The 19,128-nt window shown below is 41.2% G+C and overlaps 1 protein-coding gene across 1 annotated transcript in view; it reads right to left on the reverse strand.

Moving 5' to 3' along the window:
* ARHGAP22 (Rho GTPase activating protein 22) overlaps positions 1 to 11,845 on the reverse strand; it is a 145,952-nt gene extending 134,107 nt beyond the window's left edge. Inside the window, exons 1-2 of the mRNA XM_009277740.2 lie at positions 11,836 to 11,845; positions 9,334 to 9,533 (exon numbers count right to left, since the gene is read on the reverse strand). Of these exons, the coding sequence (XP_009276015.1) occupies positions 9,334 to 9,513 (180 nt within the window). The 5' untranslated portion in view covers positions 9,514 to 9,533; positions 11,836 to 11,845. The remainder of the gene's footprint in view (positions 1 to 9,333; positions 9,534 to 11,835) is intronic.
* Between the last annotated feature and the right edge of the window lie 7,283 nt (positions 11,846 to 19,128).

Raw genomic sequence — 19,128 nt, forward strand, 5'->3', positions numbered from 1 at the left:
GAGAACAAGGTCCAGCATAGCACCTCTCCTTGTTGGCTCCTCTACCACTTGGAGAAGGAAGTTATCATCGACGCATTCCAGGAACCTCCCGGATTGCTTATGCCCTGCCGTGTTGTCCCTCCAACAGCTATCGGGGTGGTTGAAGTCCCCCATGAGGACCAGGGCTTGTGAGTGTGAAGCTGCTCCTATCTGTCTATAGAGGGCATCATCCGCTCAGTCTTCCTGAGTTAGGCCTTCCTTATCCAGTAGTATAAAGCAAGCATAAATCCCCATTTGAAACAGTTACCAAAACCTCACATTTATAATAAAGCAGAACTCAGGACTCTGAATCAAGCCCTGTGTTACTTCAGAAAAAGGCATGCTTTTATGGAGGGTTCTTTCCCTCAGCCTGAATTAGTAAACTTGGCAAATACATACAGCCAGGTCACACATATTTTAGGCAAAACCCAATGAAATACATGCCAGCTTTTTGCTGTTTTATAGCATGGAATGGTGAAGATGTACAGCAGTACATACAGACCAGGAGATTCAGAGTGTATTTACAGTGAAGAGCAGGAGCAGTTTACAGAAAAGTGCTATCAAACTGAGAGTTTCAGAAAGCCCATCTTTCTGCAGGAAACTGAAGTCAGTGATGAAATCAAAGGGTTAAACCAAAATCTCACAATGCAGTGCCTTCTAGAGGTTATAATTTGCAGGAGAACGGTGACCTGAGGCAAGCAACAAAACTAGGCAAATAGACTTTCTCCATGCTTGATGCACCACATGGTGGGACCTCACCTGCCCCCCTTCATTGACAGACACCTTTGGTACACGAGGGTGATGTTTACTCTAGAAGAGATTACAGAGGAATAAATTGCTTGAACTAACACCCTAAACCAAAGCATTTCCCAATCAAAATACACTTCCTTTTTGATCCTTTTCAGAACATAGAATCATTAAGGTTGGAAAAGACCTCTAAGATCATCGAGTCCACCCGTCAACCCAACACCACCATGCCCACTAAACCATGTCCCTAAGTGACTCATCTACACGTCTCTTAAATACTTCCAGGGATGGGGACTCAACCACTGCCCTGGGCAGCCTCTTCCAATGTTTCACCACTCTTTCAGTAAAGAAATTTTTCCTCATGTCCAACCTAAACCTCCCCTGGCGCAACCTGAGGCCATTTCCTCTCGTCCTATCGCTTGTTACTTGGGAGAAGAGACCGACACCCACCTCGCTACAACCTCCTTCCAGGGAGTTGCAGAGAGCGATGAGGTCTCCCCTCAGCCTCCTTTTCTCCAGGCTAAACAACCCCAGTTCCCTCAGCTGCTCCTCATCAGACTTGTTCTCCAGACCCCTCACCAGCCTCGTTGCCCTTCTCTGGACACACTCCAGCACCTCGACGTCCTTCTTGTAGTGAGGGGCCCAAAACTGAACACAGTATTCGAGGTGCGGCCTCACCAGTGCCGAGTACAGGAGCACGATCACTTCCCTAAACATGTGAAATCAAACATATTTGATTTCACATATTCTGTAGAAAGTTCTCATTGAAGTGACTTGTTTCTTATTCTCATTTTAACTAGCTTTGATAAAACGGAGGAGAAGAGGAAGATCACTATGTAGCAGAGCTTATTTAAAAAAACAAACAGAAAAACAACCACAGACACAGGACAGTGGAAGGAATGAAGGACTTGCTGCAGCCACAGTGGCAATGGGGACTGCATACCAGTATAGCTACTTTGTCCTTAGCAGTGTGCACCTCATTTAGCTGTGTAATGAAGTTGCAGCAAGTTGAGCTGGTAGCATAACAACTGGAAGAAGAGTAGGGAAATAAGAGAACTAGAAGAATGATTTTTTCAGAAAGGAAAATTGAGGGATGCTCACTCTACCTATGAAAAACAAGAAAAGCCTGCAACCTAGGCCCATCTCTGGAAAGTATTTTTAGGTCATAGAAAAATATAACAAATATATGTAGAGCAAAGATCTTCAGATCACCTTCTTGTGCATTTCTCTTTGCACACGTCAGCAAATTGTGCTGAGCTCTTCTATCTTATATAACTAATCCTTTTAGGGGATGAAACACTTCTCCAGAGGGTAACAGAGTACCTAGCTCACAGCTGTCCAATCTGCCTGGCACACTATGGAGAACTCTAAATAAACAGAGCTGAAAAGGTAGAAAAAAAACCAATTCATCTTAGCAGGGAGGGTGTATCAATTCTGACAGTTGCTGTCACTGGTAGAAAGACATTACTAAATTTAAACAAATTGATGTGTCCTTGTCCAGCAGCCACTCAGACTGCATTAGCAATCTTGCTTGGGAAGTAAATTAATGATGGATTAAATCAGTTTAAATTCCCCAAGGTCTAACTTGATATATGCCAAAGCATGCCCCAGAAATAAACTTCAATTCATGACTAAGTTATTCCTCCCTCCCTCAGGCTTTGGCAAGCCTGAGATGGCTGAACAGCTCAAGGGGCAGACAATAGGTTACAGACCTTCCAGTAAGGTGGAGATTCAAATCCAATTTTTGATGATAGCATCACCTTGCACCCTTTCGGGGCCTTGGTGCTTTGAGGGAGAATTTTAAAAGGACAAGTGTTCATACTTTAAAAGTATTACTGTCCTCCCTAACAAGACCAATTGAGAAGTTCTGCCCTGTACCAGGCTCTGTGGAGCCAGGGTTTGGTAAAGAAAAGCTGTGACACAGGAAACATGAGTGGAAAGCTTTCTTTTCTTGACTGAGTCCCTCAACAAACACAATTGGTGCCAGAACACTGATCATCCTAATTCTCATACCATTACCTTTAACACAGCACTTTAGTCACTGTTACAAACGCTTGCAAGATAGGAGAGGGGGAATAGTGGGGCTCAAATCTGCCCTCAGGTATGCATTTCTGAATCCCAGGTGAAGGATGATGAACTGACTACACGAACATCTTGATTTTAGCTGAACACGGAACAAAAATTCTACAACAGCTTTATACCAATGAATTATCTCCAACCCTGAATTCTGAGGATCAAATAACCCAAGCTAACTCACAACCAGACTTAGCCTTAGTCTCAGTGAAAGAGGTGGAAGTCAAATATTTAAAGCAGGCTAAGGACAGACCCCACAGTTCAACTGATAAGTCAACTGTTGTCTCAGATCCTCATGTCTCAGGCCAGGAACAGAGAGCAAAATGACAAAGCAAGCTTTCCTAGGTGTTTGTGAAGAAATTTCCCAGAGCTACACAATCATGAACTTGTAGAAAAGTTCCCTTACCTCTGTTGTTCATCATCTAGACACTCAATAATAGTTGTGTCAATAATAGACAAAAAAGGTGACTTGCTGGCTCAGGCTGCCAGCAGACATTCCTGCATCAGCTATACTCAAGACTTCTTTGCAACCTCAAGGGCTAAAAAGCCAACCCTGTCACTCCAGCCACAGCAAGTGATCCTTTCCAGAGACTCATTCTCAAACTGGCACTTTGGATCACAAGGTGGATCTACTGTGCCACAGGACATACCCAGCTAGAAGTTTGCTGCATTATGCCAATCTAACAACTAAATTGTCTGCGTCACAATTCTTCTGTCTATAAGATACTGACAATGTCCTTGTAACTGCAGCTGCTTCCACAAAAGGAAACTAAGTCTATAGAATTAGTTCAAGATCTTTGAAAAAGAGTTGTATAAGTAAAAAGGTGCTATTTTTTTCTTTCTTTTTTTTTTTAAAAAAAAGAGAATTTGCATCTTTAAGTTATATTTGAGAGGCAGAGGAATGAAGACTATTGCATCCAAAGCCATCACTAGAGATGTACTCTGCATATTTCAGACTGGAGAAATGTCAGAACAGCTACACTGGCGGCAGTGGTTGAGAGGAACAACCAATGAATATTTTAAAGATAGAAACCAACTGGAGAAGTAGTGAAGGCATAGAATACAATTTTCTTTCCCCTGTCTCTCACTCCATAGGAACTTCAAGGCTAGCCTTTTTTCTGGAAGCATCATTTTAATTAGTGCCACTGAGCAATATGGGGGGGGGGGGGAAGAGCATCAACAACATGTAGTAGTTAACCATGGATGCACTGAGCTCGCTCATTTTCAAGAAAAAGTTAAGTTAGTTGACTTGCTATCATTTAAGGCCGTGCACATCCGTTACTATGATCAGTTAACATCCCGATACTTGCAAAATCACTGCTATGCAATCAGTTCTCCACCCCAAGTGACAGGAAAAGGGTCTGTTCTTAGACCACTGGAAAAAAGTTTAAGGATCAGGCATGCCTGAGCTTCACCGATATCTGAGAACACTATAAATAAAACAGACACTTTCTGGAGCTGTGTAAGCTTCAGACTGTTTCATAGATTTTAAAGGCAGAAGAGATTAGTAGGATATCTAGCCTGGGCTACCACCAATGCACTAGCACCCCTACTCTTTTTGCTGGTTTACATTCTTCCTAGGCTCAAAGCAATATTAACATTCTGCTTACTTTATACTTTTCTGAAAGAAAGGAAAAAGTGAATGCAGATTCTGAGAGAAAAAAATAACTCGCACTTTAATATTCATCTCTCCTGTGTTCTTGACACTCTTGGATTTCCACGTGTCCAAAAAAACCCAAACAACTTACTTCCCTCTCAAGTAAGATTCCACCTGAATTTATCCAACAGTCCGTTTTTGTCACAGTGCATTTTTTGGAAAAGAATGGAAAGTTTCTTACTAACGTTACTGGAACTAGATTTTGTTTGGGGGAATATTTTGTGAATAGCAGCCCTTAAAAACTTCTAGAGTCAGTACTGGGGAATAAACAGAAGACTTCCAAAGCTGAATACATGTTAGAAACCTCTAAACCAAGGCTATAACAGATCTCTGAATTTTTTCAGTCAATCTATACCTAAAAATCACACGGGACCAAAGTGTTACAGGAGCACCTACAGGTATGAGTAACAGCAACAGTCCAGCCTGCATATTGCTGATGGAGTAGACGGAACAGTGAAGTCTGGTTATTTAAAAGATTTTCCAGATGTTGGCTGTCTGTTTCTGCAAGGAAAAAAAACAAACCAAAACAAAATCGTCTTCATTAGCAGCTAATAATCTCCACAATGACTTGAAGGAGGATGAAATTCCAGTGTCTTTCATATGTAAGTACAGCTTTGCTCCTTCACCTTGCGAAGTGCACCCTAGATTGGAAAGAGAAGACAGCCACTAGGTGGATTTTACTGATGATAAAAGCTCAGAAAACTTGTGGATAGTCCGAGAGGAGAGAGATGTGCAGGCTCATGCAGACCCCGTGGAGAAGAGGGAGAAATGTCAAAATGTCCCACTGTTACTAGGTATTACCTAACAGCTAGTTAATTCCCATTACCAACCTCAATGAGTATTCTCCAGGTATCCAGTGTAATGAATAAAAATATTCACCAAGTTTGTGTGTTACGACCCCCCCTTCATATTACACATGCAGCTGCCCTGCTACTCTCACTTCCCCTTTTGGGTGTCCCATTATAAAGTCTGTTATGTGGAGATGACATCGTCACTATCTCTGTTCACTGACTAGAATAGAGTCGGCTCTAATCCTCTAGTGGGCTCTCTAGGTAGTGCTGCAGAACAGTGTGTCACAGCTCAGTTCCTGTCCCCTACCTGGTGAAAAGGTAAGACTGTGGAAGGACACAATGTAGGAGGGTACTTAGCAAAGTTCATACTGAGTGGTTTATCTAGCACGGTAGCAAGTTTTAAAATGAAGGAAAACCAACAAGTCCACAGAACAGGATAAACTTTCAGCATCCTTCCTTCCCAATCCTATTGTCCTACGTTTTGACTTTGAGGTTCACTGGAATTAGAAGACACACTGAAGGCATTCCAAAGATAACAGGAAAACACTGGAAAGGCAACATGACAAAATCACAGATGCATCACAATTTTTTCCAAAATGGTACAGAGAAGTATCATATACAACATCATCTTTAGAGTCCAGTGGCCAGAACACATTCTAGAAAATTCTGCTGTTTTCTAGAGCGCAAAATTCAAGCTCACTGCAGATGCACTAAAGCCTTTTATCATACCAAGTCAATACTGGAAGAAAGGTTAATGAATTAGCTGCAGAGTGGCTTCTGTTCCCCGGAAATTGGGGAGGGACGCATGCTACCTCCTACCCTGGGAATAGAAACAAACCCAAAGCTACTTTAAAAACTCACACATATATTGGCAGTTAGTAGGAGCATCAAAAGCTCTTTGCAGGTCAGTCCCCCCCTTCCCCCTTTCCTCATGGGGGCACCTGAGAAAATACTCCAGAAGAGCAATGGCTGCAAATTCACCCTCTAACCTTTGGCACAGAATTCAGTCTGATGGAGTGGACTGTGCAACTGCAACTATGTCATATGGCACACAAACACACACACCTTCAACAGTATTCGATCCATTAAGACCACAGAATAACTCCTCTTCGCTCCAGTAAGCCTATGCCATTCTCCTGTCATTATATTACAGCTCCATCTTTTCAGCATTATTTTCAAGGGAAGAATATCTACAATTCCCTCTAAGGACCTGGAAGCACAGGTTTTCATAAAAATAGGCAATGCAACATCCATAAACAAAAAGACATTGTTTAAGGTTTCTCTTTTGAAATATTATGGCAGAAATCTCACTTGACTTTGTCAGATAAACAATAAGAATATGACCCTCTCCAGAGTGTATATATAAACAATCAAGTAGGCAGAAGATCAATGGGAATTTCAGTGAAGCTATTGATTTAGTTTTTGCACACAAGCTTGCAGGCCATACTTAATATTTAAAACAGAAAGATTTAAAAGGAGCACGGGTATCTTTAGAACTGAAGGAAATTAGGGATTAATATCAACTGATGAAAATATCTACATGGCCTGTAACAAAGATCTCCCAGGGTCACAGCTGTCTTCCTAAGCTCTGTGGGCATGCCTGTACCATTGTCCCTTCATTCCAGAGAATCTCAAGCAATAGCTGTCTACAGGTTCCAAAAGTACATCTCACCTGTGGGATGCATACAGCCCTAGCTGAAGTCAGACGCGAATCCTAGTTTGCAACTGTTACAAGAATACAGGACATGGTCCTGTATCATCCTATACAAAATGGCTTCCCCCCCAGTGATAAATATACGGCAACCCTGCCCCCAAAAAGCACAGGGTTAAAGAAACCCTTTCCAACGTGGCTACCTGAGGCAGCTCCTTCCTAATCATGTTCACTGATACAGTTCAGAAGTGCCCAGCTCTCCCCGTGCATTGTATAGGAAGATAAGGTGCTTGTCTTAAAAGCGCAAAATCCAGCTGTTGCTTGCAGAGTCCTGAGCAACAACAGGTTACATCACCGAGTTCAAGTCTCTCTAGCCTTTACACAGCAGGCTATCCATAACGATGGATAAAATCCCTGATTAGGTAAGTGCAAGACATAAGATGCAGCCAACATCCTCATGCATCTACCATGCATGTGTCAGGCTCACAGGGGAAAATTCATTTCCGTTCTCACTCTACAATGAAATTTATGTCTAACAGTTAAGCACACAGCTGTATCAAGCAGTTTAATAATAGGCTACAAGGAGTGTGTGGGTGGTGACGATATTACACAGGCTGTCTGTCACTCTAATGCCTGTACTGACTCATCAGGAGGCAGCAGTACAGGGACATTGTCTGGCTTATTCAATTATGTTCCCTCTGTTCAATGACTCTGGTTAGAGGCCTGACAGTCAAAACAACGACTACATGAAATATGCTGCATAATATACTACAGCAACTAGGAAAGCCCTTAGCTCAAATGCTGCAAGAATATTTTATAGGCATATTGAAGAACTTGAATAAGAAATTCTTAATCTTGGCTGTAAGCTTTATCCCAACCTGTAGCACAATACCCCCCACACACTAAGTGCTACAGATATAGAAGGGTCAGAGAAGCAGAAAATCATCCTGAATTTAGTGCTGAGTCCAGACTGACAATTGCAATGCCCTCAGCTCTGCATTCACACTAGGTGCAGGAGCACTGTCCTCTCGTTATAACTTGTTTTAGAGAACCACATTTAACTATAAGAAATTGGTGCTAGACCAGCAACATGCTCACAAAAGGCATGTGAAGCAGCAAGAAGTTAGTAAAAAATTCCATTAATTAATACTTGGCTTAAGAGAGACATACTTGTGCAACGTTCACTTTATTAAAAACTGTTAAAAACATTCACTACCAAAAAGTTGCAAGTTAAACATGTCACATGCCCATGGGAATATTGCATGGTGACTGTCTATTACCCTTTATCACCAGCAAACTGCCCTACAGCTGCTTGGCACATAGTTGGTTAGAATCTCCTAAGCCTTTTGCAAGAATAAGTGTGCTTTGGAAAGCTTTCTTGTACACATTTGTTGTCCCATGGACAAACTCATACAGCTGATCTAAACTTACCATTTTAAGTAGCCCAACTGTGGTTCAATGTATTCAATTATCATTTAGTGGTTGTTATTAAATTATCTAACCATTAGCTGACCTCTTGTCTCTTTGCTAGCTCCTAAACATTCTGATCCTATCCCTTTCCTCTGTCTGTTTTCTTTCCAGTCTACTTTGGGACAGTACTACTGTCTACTTGGGACTATGACATTGTCCAATACATATTGCACAGCAGGACTTAACTAGTGGTTTCCACCAGGAAAAGTGGTGTTCTCTTTCATTCATGCTCCACCAAAACTTTTAGACTTTACGAAGGCAAACTTCAGACAATTTAATTTTTTTCCCCCCTTGTAGAAGGTCACATTGTTCTCCAGTCTGCTAAATCAGTTTACACTGTCAGATACACACTACTCCTTCCAGACACAGACAGCAGAAAGCCTTATGTAAATTCTTTCTCCTCAAAATTTGCGTAGAAAAGCAATGACTCCCAGGTGTATATAAAACATGCTAAAACACATACTACAGCCCACTCTCAAGTCCTGCATGCTGGCATGTAACAAAACCTACATACTCTACCCACACAAGCTAGCCCTAAGCAGCTGGCTGACCTCTCTGCTTAACAATGGATTACTTGGGAGATAATGAGTCCCAGCTGACTAAGCAAGGTTTTTCACACTTGCCTCAGTAATCTGGAACTCCATAGCTCTTCCTGTCAAACTCCAGTCTCACAGATGACCATACTAAGATTTGGAGGTCAGCATACCCTAGTGGCTAAAAAAACGCCTTCTAACCTTCTCCCAAGCTCTACTACTTGCCTGAGTAGTAGCTAAGTCTCCCTGCAATGTCTCTTGCCTTTGAACCTCCTTAAGTGTGTATGGTTTTGGCTAGGATGGAGAGCAACTGAAATGAGCTATCAATCAAAGCGGTGATTGTGACCCACACAGAAGTCACAACCAATACACCCTACAGTTCTCTAGTCATACCTGAGGTTTAGTTTCCTCTTCATCCTTATAATAAAAGAGCTGCTCCCCACGCAGCACAAACCACCGCTGCTGCCAGTTCTTCATAATGCTCCTTTGTTTCTTCAGCCAGCCGCACTTCAGCACACATTCTTGAGGGTTTGGAGAAGAAGGTCTGGAGGGAGGCCCAATCTGTTCACCCATCACCAAACTCTTTGACCGGGCTGAAAAAGCAATTACAGAGTAAATGAAACAAAGAAATAAGGATAGGAACACACAGAGAGGCTAAGTGACTGTTCCCATACTTTCTTCTCAGACATGGATAGACCATTACATGCATGCTCCCTCTTTTAGTAGGTACTTGTTTTTCAGGGTGTACATTCAAGTTTATGATAGTCAAACACAAGACAAACATTAACCTTTTGGTACTGCTCGCTCTAGTAGCCTTCTAGGTGACACAATACCTCCAACCAAGGCTCCACTGCTCATACTATCTTTCTTTGTGGCAAGTCATTACTGCCTTCCAGCTCTACATGGGAATAATGACATTGCTCTCTCCTAAAAGGATATTTACCCAGTGAGGATGTGCAAGTGTGGTGAGGGAGGACAGAAAAGGAAGGAGAGAGCATAAGAAAATATTCTCACTCTACACACAACCACTATTGGGGTGATTAGCCAGTGAAACCAGCTGCCACAGGAAAAAAAAATGAGATTCAGAACTCAGAAAAATTCAAAAAGGGAATAGACACATATAGATAACACACCTATCCGGAATGATTAAAGTCACCTCACTCTTCAGGGCTTTCTGACATTGAAGCAGAAAAACACAATGGAAATAAAAAAAGACAAAATAGAGGAAAAAAAACCCATGTAAATCTCAGGAAAGGCTTCAGAAGAAGAAAAAAGTCTATTGCTCTTTCCTTCCTCTTCTCCTCCCACATGCCTGCAGTAGAAGTACTGAAGCTTGGGACATTTAAAGCTAGTCTGGAGTAGCAGATAATGATTATATATTGCAGGCAGCAAGCCAGTCCTCTAGAATGGATAGGTTAGATACCTCATGGGTCTTTTCCACCTCTACTTTGGATTTATGAAGTATCTTATAATAAGTTATTTAATATCTCATGCCAATTAACGGACCTTCCCATTTTCTACATTCAGCTAACTTAAAACACAATTTATAATTGCCCACTTGAAACAGGGCTACAGTTTACAGGCCAGTACTAGTAAATCTACATCATTGATGTCTTACATTAACACTGTAAACTGCTGCAGCTAAAAGTCAGGCAAGCTTCTTGTTCAGGCATCCCTGATACACTACAGCTGATTTGGTCTGTCACAACAAAGGGCAACCCTCTGCCTCTCAAAATACTGTCTAGTTTTGCCTCCTTTGGGTTCAGACAATTAAAACGTGTGGCCCTGATGTTACCACCTGACTCTAGTTTCTGCCCCTAGTGCCTCACCACACAGTGATGGAACTGACAACATACGCCAAAGAAAGAAAAATAAAGTGGAGGTGATGGTTGGGGAATAAAAAATAATAATAAAATAATAATTTAAAAAAAATTAATCACATTAAACTTGATCCCATTTCTTCTTTTCCACGAAGGGAACTGCAATAGAAAGAGAGGCAGATAAGGGACTGAGGTCAGATCTTTGGAGAGCCTCCTTGGTGTAATCCAGTGAGGGAAATCACGTTGGTATCTGTGATAAAATCTACTTTGACCATTCCCATGACCTGGCAGTCAGGCCATCATGTTCTGCTTCTTGAAGAAATATAAAACCAGCACTTTTACACGCTAAACACTTTTGTCAGCAGAGGGCAGATCTGAATGGTACCACATCATCCATTACCAAAAAGTCTCAGTGACAGCAATCTCCACTTGCATAGTATCATACACTTTCCTCCCCTACCTCAGCTTAAAAATCCACTCAGACCTGGCAGTCAGGCCATCATGTTCTGCTTCTTGAAGAAATATAAAACCAGCACTTTTACACGCTAAACACTTTTGTCAGCAGAGGGCAGATCTGAATGGTACCACATCATCCATTACCAAAAAGTCTCAGTGACAGCAATCTCCACTTGCATAGTATCATACACTTTCCTCCCCTACCTCAGCTTAAAAATCCACTCACCTCTTCTGTAACCATCCAGTAGGTACTCAGTCTGGCCTCTGACAACTTCCCAGTTTTACAGGCAGAAGATGGCATCACTTTATTAGTCTTAAATTTCAGACTCTGTGAAAGCCCTGTCTGATAGGCAGAAGGGATTTCCCCCCCCCCCCCCCCATTTCTCTGAAGTGCTCAGGTAAGTTCTACTACTCTCAACAGAACTATGAATAACCGATTTTGTCTTGTGCCTCAATGAAGAGAAATTAGTTTTCAACCTATAACTATTTCCTGCTGTAAGAAATTAAGTTTGTTTTTTTTTTTTAGTTTCACTTTAAAATGTTATAAGAATGTTAAACCATGACACGTGCTGATGCAGTATCATAGCTTTTTCAGAATTCCACTTCCCTTATTTTTGGCTAAAATACCTCGCTGAATTTAACCTGAGCTCATATACAGCATTAGTCCTACATTAGTGAAGTTTACCAGCAAATTTCAGATTTGCTTAAGTAACCCAGCACTCCTCAATCCTGATTTTTTCCTACATAACCAAAACAATTAAAAAAAAATAAAAATCTTAATACAGAATTCACCTAAAATCAGGCTTTGATGTACCCAGGCATATTCTCTAAGCTTACTCACTGTAGTCTGAGCTCTAACAGACAGACATTTTCATTCCAGCAAAATACATAAAGAACCACTTTTCACCATGAAGCTTAAGATGCTTATGCCTTAATATATCCCTTTCTGGCAACACAGTGCCCTCTAGCAGAAGACTACAAAAAATACCAGGACAACTTCGCCTCCTGCCTGCCCGCCCCGCCCCCCCATAACTGCCAAGAAATGAAGGATCTTATTTCATGTGCATGTATTAAGAAAACAGACTTTTCACATTTAAATCTCTATTGCAGAGGCCCATGAGGATTTAGTTGAAGGAACCGCCTCTGACTCATCCCAGGCCACATTTACAACAAGGACCAAACTGTAACCTGGTTTAGAGTGTCCTAGATTCCTTTCCACATTCATGTTACAACATATGTTATTAGAAGAACAAATATTCCAAGAAATTGCTTTTCCAAATGGAACTATGATGTTTCTTAGGCAACATCTTGGCTATTAACCTAACCAATTAGTCTAATAATACCAAAATCCGTGCTTCAGTAAGCACCCCAGTCATCTCTGCACTGAAGCACCTCAGCGCTCTCCAGATTAAGCGTGCAACTCCCAGCAGTTTCCAGTTTTCCTGACTTGCATATAGTTATACAAACCCTCTCCTACTTTACCCCTCCCCCTAAAAAGAAGCTAGATTTATTTAACTGGAAACCAACTACCTTTATTTTAGCATCTATATTGACACAGACCTCACAAAAACCATCAAACATCTAGCTCTGGAATAACCCAAAGTATGTTATCTCATATTTCCCCTTACACACCCTTTGGTGTTATTATTACTAGGTAGGGCTGGACAAATTTATTATAGTGAAGAATTAAGGCTTTTGTGATCCGTCACTGGAGTATGTATATCTTCGTATTTTTAATTTAAGCAGCACCATGTCTTAATCTATTGCTACGGCTGTTAATTCTTCATGCTGTCTTAGCTTTCCATTTCCTTAGAGTTTCTAGTCATGACTGTAATAGTTAATTTCATTAGGGAAATACTTAGCAACCTTATCTGTAAGTCAACAACATGGATCAGATAGAAATTTTTAGAAGGAGGAATTATTTATGGCTATTAACGGCATTGACATTTATATTGCATGCTTCACAGAATACAATAATTGCATAGAGGTCAGAAGAAAACTTTCACGGATGAGCACAGCCTGCCTTTAAAGCAGCAGGTATCTCATACTACTGGGATCAAAATATCTGCTTTGATAATCTGATCCAGCACATCAAGCCCCTGGTTCTTAATGGTAGATATATATTCTTCATGCTCATCTATTTAACAGAATTATGGAACCAGCAGAGCACAAGGAAGAAAACAAATCAATAAATCAGACTCACAACAACTCAGCAAATACTTTACATGCTCTACAGTTCTGATCCAGTAATGCGTTTTCAATAACACCACATAGTGTGGTTTTGCTCTTCACATTTTCATTAATTGATTATTGATTCAGCCATACACGTAAGTCCTAAACAGAAATCAGCGTAGAAAGGATTCAAGCTCTCCTTGGAAAAAGGTTTAGGATTCATTTGCACAGCACAGCAGTACTGAAATGCCAACTACAGGACATACCCACTCAGAAGCAGGGAAACAAAGCAATTACAGCACAGCAAGATTACAACAGACCAGGCAGATCCATCTCCTTGCTGCCCCATAGGTGGCACTAACAATGAGCCAAGCCTGTTTTTTGGGATGACAAGTCATTAGAAGGCAAGAATCAGAACTGCAGACCTTGGAAAATACTCCTGTGACTGGAAGTGACACTGGCTTATGGAGGTTCTCATATCTAGATGAAGGTGGGAGGAGGAATATGAGCAAAGGCAGTGGGGTGACGATCAATGCCAGTTGTGTAAATGCCTGGGCCACAGTAAATAAGTTCCCCATCCAAAACTCCACACTTGGTTGTCATATCTTTAATAGTAAACTCAAAGATTATCCTAAGGAGTGGATAGACCACATCGGATGGAGCCATGCTGCCATTCCTTACAGAGATAGCAGTCCCTATCCCCATCCCAACTCAGCCCTGTCTAAAGCTACTCTTTCTCCATTTCTCCTCCTTGCCCCATTAACAGAGCACCATACACTTCTGCAGTAGTTCCTCTGCAACTCAGACCTGCCTCCAAGCAATATACACATTCCTGTTTTCTACCCTAAGGATGCACATAATGAGACAACTTCTTCCCTTCCCTATCCATACCATCCCCCCTTCCTGCACTCAATCCTGCCTGGCAACATTATACAATTTCTTCAGCTCTCCTTCTCCTGCCCACAGCTCTGAACACCACTACAGCTTTGAGCAATCAATAAGAACCCGCTTAAATCAGGGATGTGGAAATCAATCAAGTCAATGCAATTCAATATCAATTAAAGTTGTAATCTTTTGAAATTTCATAGGCAGTTAGCTCAAATCAATATAGTCGTTATAATTGATTCTGTCTGACAAACTGTCCTACGGTGAAGGCACTTTGCTGTAGTGTTTCTTCAGACTAATGACATAGTGACACTACGTATTATTTCTGATACAGTCTTTGTTTAAAGTACTAGCCACAAAGGGAAGTGGTTTCACATACTATAAACAATATTCTCAGTTGTTTTATTTAATTCAAACTTTGCCTCAAAAATGGGTGCACTGAAAACACAGAAGTCATGTGCCTTAGAAAGAGATACTGCATTTCCTTTCACCAAACTGTAGGAAATAAAATACTTGGTTTAGATTTGTTTTCTGTGTCCGTTACAAATCTATATTTGTGTTTGGATTTGATTGCTAAGATACCACAGCCAGTGAGCACAAATGAAACCAAGACACTTTCTCAACACAATCTGAGAATTTATCATCTTGAAATACAATAAGCAAAGAAATTAAAGGCAGAATGTTTGAAATGATTGGTGATGTGGTGTGTTTAGGCAACAAGAAGGATATCCGTTACAAGAAAATGGCAATGGCTTTTAGTTCCCTCAAGCCAAATAAAGTAGCAATCTGTACAGAAACAAAACAGTGCTACACAGCCATGTGCCTGCTCCCATTTTGTGACCTGGGGGACACTTACCACATTCAGAAATACTACCAAAAGAGCAGGTTGTTCTCCATTACTTCTATTTAATAAAGCTACACCTGTCTATTCAGAATATTTTATAGACCAAGATGATGTGCTGTGTTCTACTTCCTTTCCTTGATTTGTTTTTCTTTCAGCCAAAATAAAAATATGAAAGGATATTTTGCTCTGGAAAATAATTTTTCATGGCCATCCATCAGATATTGCTGAAGAAAATGAAAGGAAAAATAAATGGCTCTGGAAACCCATGATTTTTTCCAAGAGAAACCATACATGCATTACACTGGAAAAAGTTCTGTAACCTTACTGTCCAACTGAGGGAAAAGCAGGGAGACAATTAGCTTTACATATGTTTGTCTAGTAATCTGTATTTTCTGTAATGGTTGGGATACCAAACTGCACGTACCAAAGCAGGCAGGCTTGCCAAGAAAAGATTCTGACAGTCTGAAGGAAGGATCTGTTTGTACAAATATTTACTTGATATTATTAAGTTCCTGCAAGAACAACTTCATTCCCGAAGGCCACTTCATAAATCTGAAATCCAACATAAACTAGCATAATTTCACTCTCGGACTAGGGATGACAGCTGTTAGAAACTGGCTACACATACAGGGTAAAATTCCCTTCAGTCCTTTCCTGAAGGGCAGAAACTTTGGTCATAGATATTTACCTATAGGTAAGACACATTCTGTTTAAAAACAAAAACCCACCCCAACCTAACAAAACAAACAAAAAAACCACCAAAAAAACACACCAGCCACACAGATAGCCTTTTGAGCAGAAAGAGCAAAGAGATGGATGAAGGAAGATCTGAATAGCAAGGGAATGACTAAAAAGCATATTTCAGCTACAGAGCATAGCTATGGCCAAAGAATTTGAGCCAGCCTGAAGGACTCTGGCAAGAAATAAACTATACTCTGTAGCAGAAGATGCACCAAGGTCCCCAAAAAGGAGCCCAGATGGACTGGGAAACTAGACTTGTTCATGAAGGAGCACCCTGTCTCCAGAACACAGGTTCATCCCCTCTCAGAGCTCCTAAGACCAAAAGCTGAGGGTTCTGCTTTCAAGATGTTTGCTCTTTTATAAAGGCTGTTAACTCTTACCTTTTTTGCACTGCCAGATCAGTCAGTGCTCTTTCACTGGCAAAAGGGAATGAGAAGGGAACTGCACATGCACCAAGGAGTTCTGAAGAATAAAACTAGACTGCATAAATTCTCCATACCAGCACGTTTTAAGGGTGGGCGCGCTGACAGGAACAGGAGGCAGGATTTCCTGCTAGCTAGCAGGTTAGCACACCTGCACAACACTGTTGTACCGCACATACTGCATCTGGTACTGAAAGCTGTGTAGCCCTGCCATAAGTTCAGGCACAGCAACGCACATTTAAAGTTGCCTGTAGCTTTTCTAGAGCCATCAGAGCTGGCTCTGATCTTTGCATCAATCTTCAATAAGCATGCAGCATTTCCTTTGTAGAACATGAAGAAAAACAATGCCTGTTTTCCACCTACAGTACAGCATTGATAGAACATGGTCAGAACCAAGAGGCAAATACACACTTAGCTTGAGGGCAGTTGCTTCCTGACTGGCATGAAGAAATTAATCTCGGTCATCTTTGTAGTGTTCAAGATAACAGCCATGACCTTTCACCACCTTACAAATGGTATAGTCAGCTCTGTATAAGGCATGCTCTAAATCAGAAAAATAATTTTATACTCCAGTGACCTGTGCAATGTGACCACAGAAGCCACTTTACTGATCAGAGTTACTTTGCAAAAATATGCAGGTAGCGCACCTAAACAAAGCAGTGAGGGGATGATCAGGCTGAAGGAAGAAAAGAATCAGCTTAAATCTTAGTTATCTTTTAGAATGACACAAAGGCTCAAGGCTTCCATGAAACATGCTAACAGATGACCTGGTAACATCTTGTCTTTATTGCATCAAAGAACACACATACAGTAGAACATACTGATACACATCAATGCAGAGCCTTTCCGCAAGTCAAGGAAAACTCATGTCTATTTGATAATTAATGCAACCCACTCCACACAATGAAAAAAAACCTGACGTAGTCAGTGGGATAATTTAGCCCTTTAAGAAGGGCTAAATTTAGCCCCTCCTGAAGAACAATTTGCATTCGTCTTCAAACTATTGTCACAAATTCATGGCACCTTAGACTCCAGAACAGGTAAGGATTTTGGCAATCCATTGCTGCTATCATATAGGTAAAAGGGGCATTAGTTACCTGGTTGCCATTTCACTCCAGCTCTGGAGACCTCCTTGACCTCTGGAGACCTTTGACCTATTGTACAAAGAGGTCCCAGACTTATTTTGCTGTCACTAGCAGCAAGAAGGCCAGCAGGTCTCAACTCCACAGAACAGTCATTTAAAGAGTTTAACCTTGTATTTTCAAAAGGATTTGAATCACTGCCCCAGGTTGTGGGAACATGTGTGGGTTTTGGCACCTGTCAATGAATAAACCTTAAATTCCGCAGGTAACCTGCCACCAGCTGTTCACAAGAGTGCCCTATAAATACACAAAGCCATGCCAGTCTTATCAAACCACTAGCTTTAGATCACGGATAAGTGCTAAGATGGAAGAGTGATGGCTTGATTCTTTCTGCTACAACAGACTGACCTACTGATTTACCACCTAGTAAAGTGAAATACTTTATTCTAAAAAACACAACGAATTGTGGGGAAACCACTGAGAACCGTCAGCATTCAGATGAGGTAGCCTGCATCTTCTGTGCAGAGCTAAGGGAATTTGGCTAGGTCTATATTACAAAGTAGTACAGCACACTGGGTGTAGGGTGGAACAAGTAAGGAGGAACAGCTGGTACCACAGACCCACCATCTACACAACACTTATTTCAAGGATTTTATTTGGCTTGAGCATGGAAGCATACTGCACACGGACCACATTTTCATTCAGAAGTAATCCCAGACTATGCTAAAAGACCAGCCAAAGCACCGTAGGTAGGAAAGATCAGGACATCTGCTTCAAAAGCATGCCATTGATCCAAACCAAAATGGATGCTTATGTAGACAACCCTAACTACTCCAAATGAAGACAATGGACAGGATCCACCTACTCACCCAGTGGCTTAGGCTAAGGACAGAGGCACACACTTGGTAGAACTGACAGTAGATAGTGATGCTTTTAGATATTATAATTATTAGTCCCTACTACTATAATTACTTTCTTCATTGAAGAGTTTAAGTCTTAGCTGTTGAACCCAGCCTTTCCCATCTCTAGTTTTACTGCTCCCAGGGTATCCGAAGTAGCAGCATGGCTGCATCTGTACAGTGTGAATAAAAAATGCATATAGAACAGGTAAGAGAAACTACTGCAAAAAAGTCTGTGATAGGACAAGGAATAAAGACATCATTCATTTAGCACCCTAACTACTGGCTGTTCATTTCTCAATAGATGATATCCCACTGAGGGGTGCAATGCTTATGCCCTCCTTTCGGTATCAGCCACTTTGCTACGGCAAAAAAACCCAAACTCATGCAGCAGTATGAGTTAGCTTCTCTACAACAGAGTACACAAAATACATTAGAGCACAACTATTCAAATTTGCCTTCATCATGCTCCCAACTTTTTCTTCACTAACAGTGGCCTCCTCTTCCTCCTAGAAATAGGAGGATGAAGTAGATTTGCATAGCTTGCTGCAGGTCATATTTTAAGTACGTCATTTAGCATAGCTTTCTCCAAGTCAATGAATATAAACACAAAAGGCAAGGAACAACGAGGTAATACTCTGTACTCTTGAGGCAAGGTTAGAGAGTTACAAGCTCCATGAATTGAACACTAGTCACTCAAGTAATGCTCACATGCTTCACTTATTTTTAAGTACTGAACGGGACACAGAAGCTGGAGGGCCAGTCCACAATAGATTTATGCTAATCTATACCAACAGACAGCAGGTTCAGGTCAGCTTCATTACCAAGAGAGATTAATTTTTTTTTTTTGGGGGGGGGGGGGGGGGG

The sequence above is a fragment of the Aptenodytes forsteri genome, unplaced genomic scaffold, assembly GCF_000699145.1.
Source record: "Aptenodytes forsteri isolate BGI_AS27 unplaced genomic scaffold, ASM69914v1 Scaffold15, whole genome shotgun sequence".
Taxonomy (NCBI): domain Eukaryota; kingdom Metazoa; phylum Chordata; class Aves; order Sphenisciformes; family Spheniscidae; genus Aptenodytes; species Aptenodytes forsteri.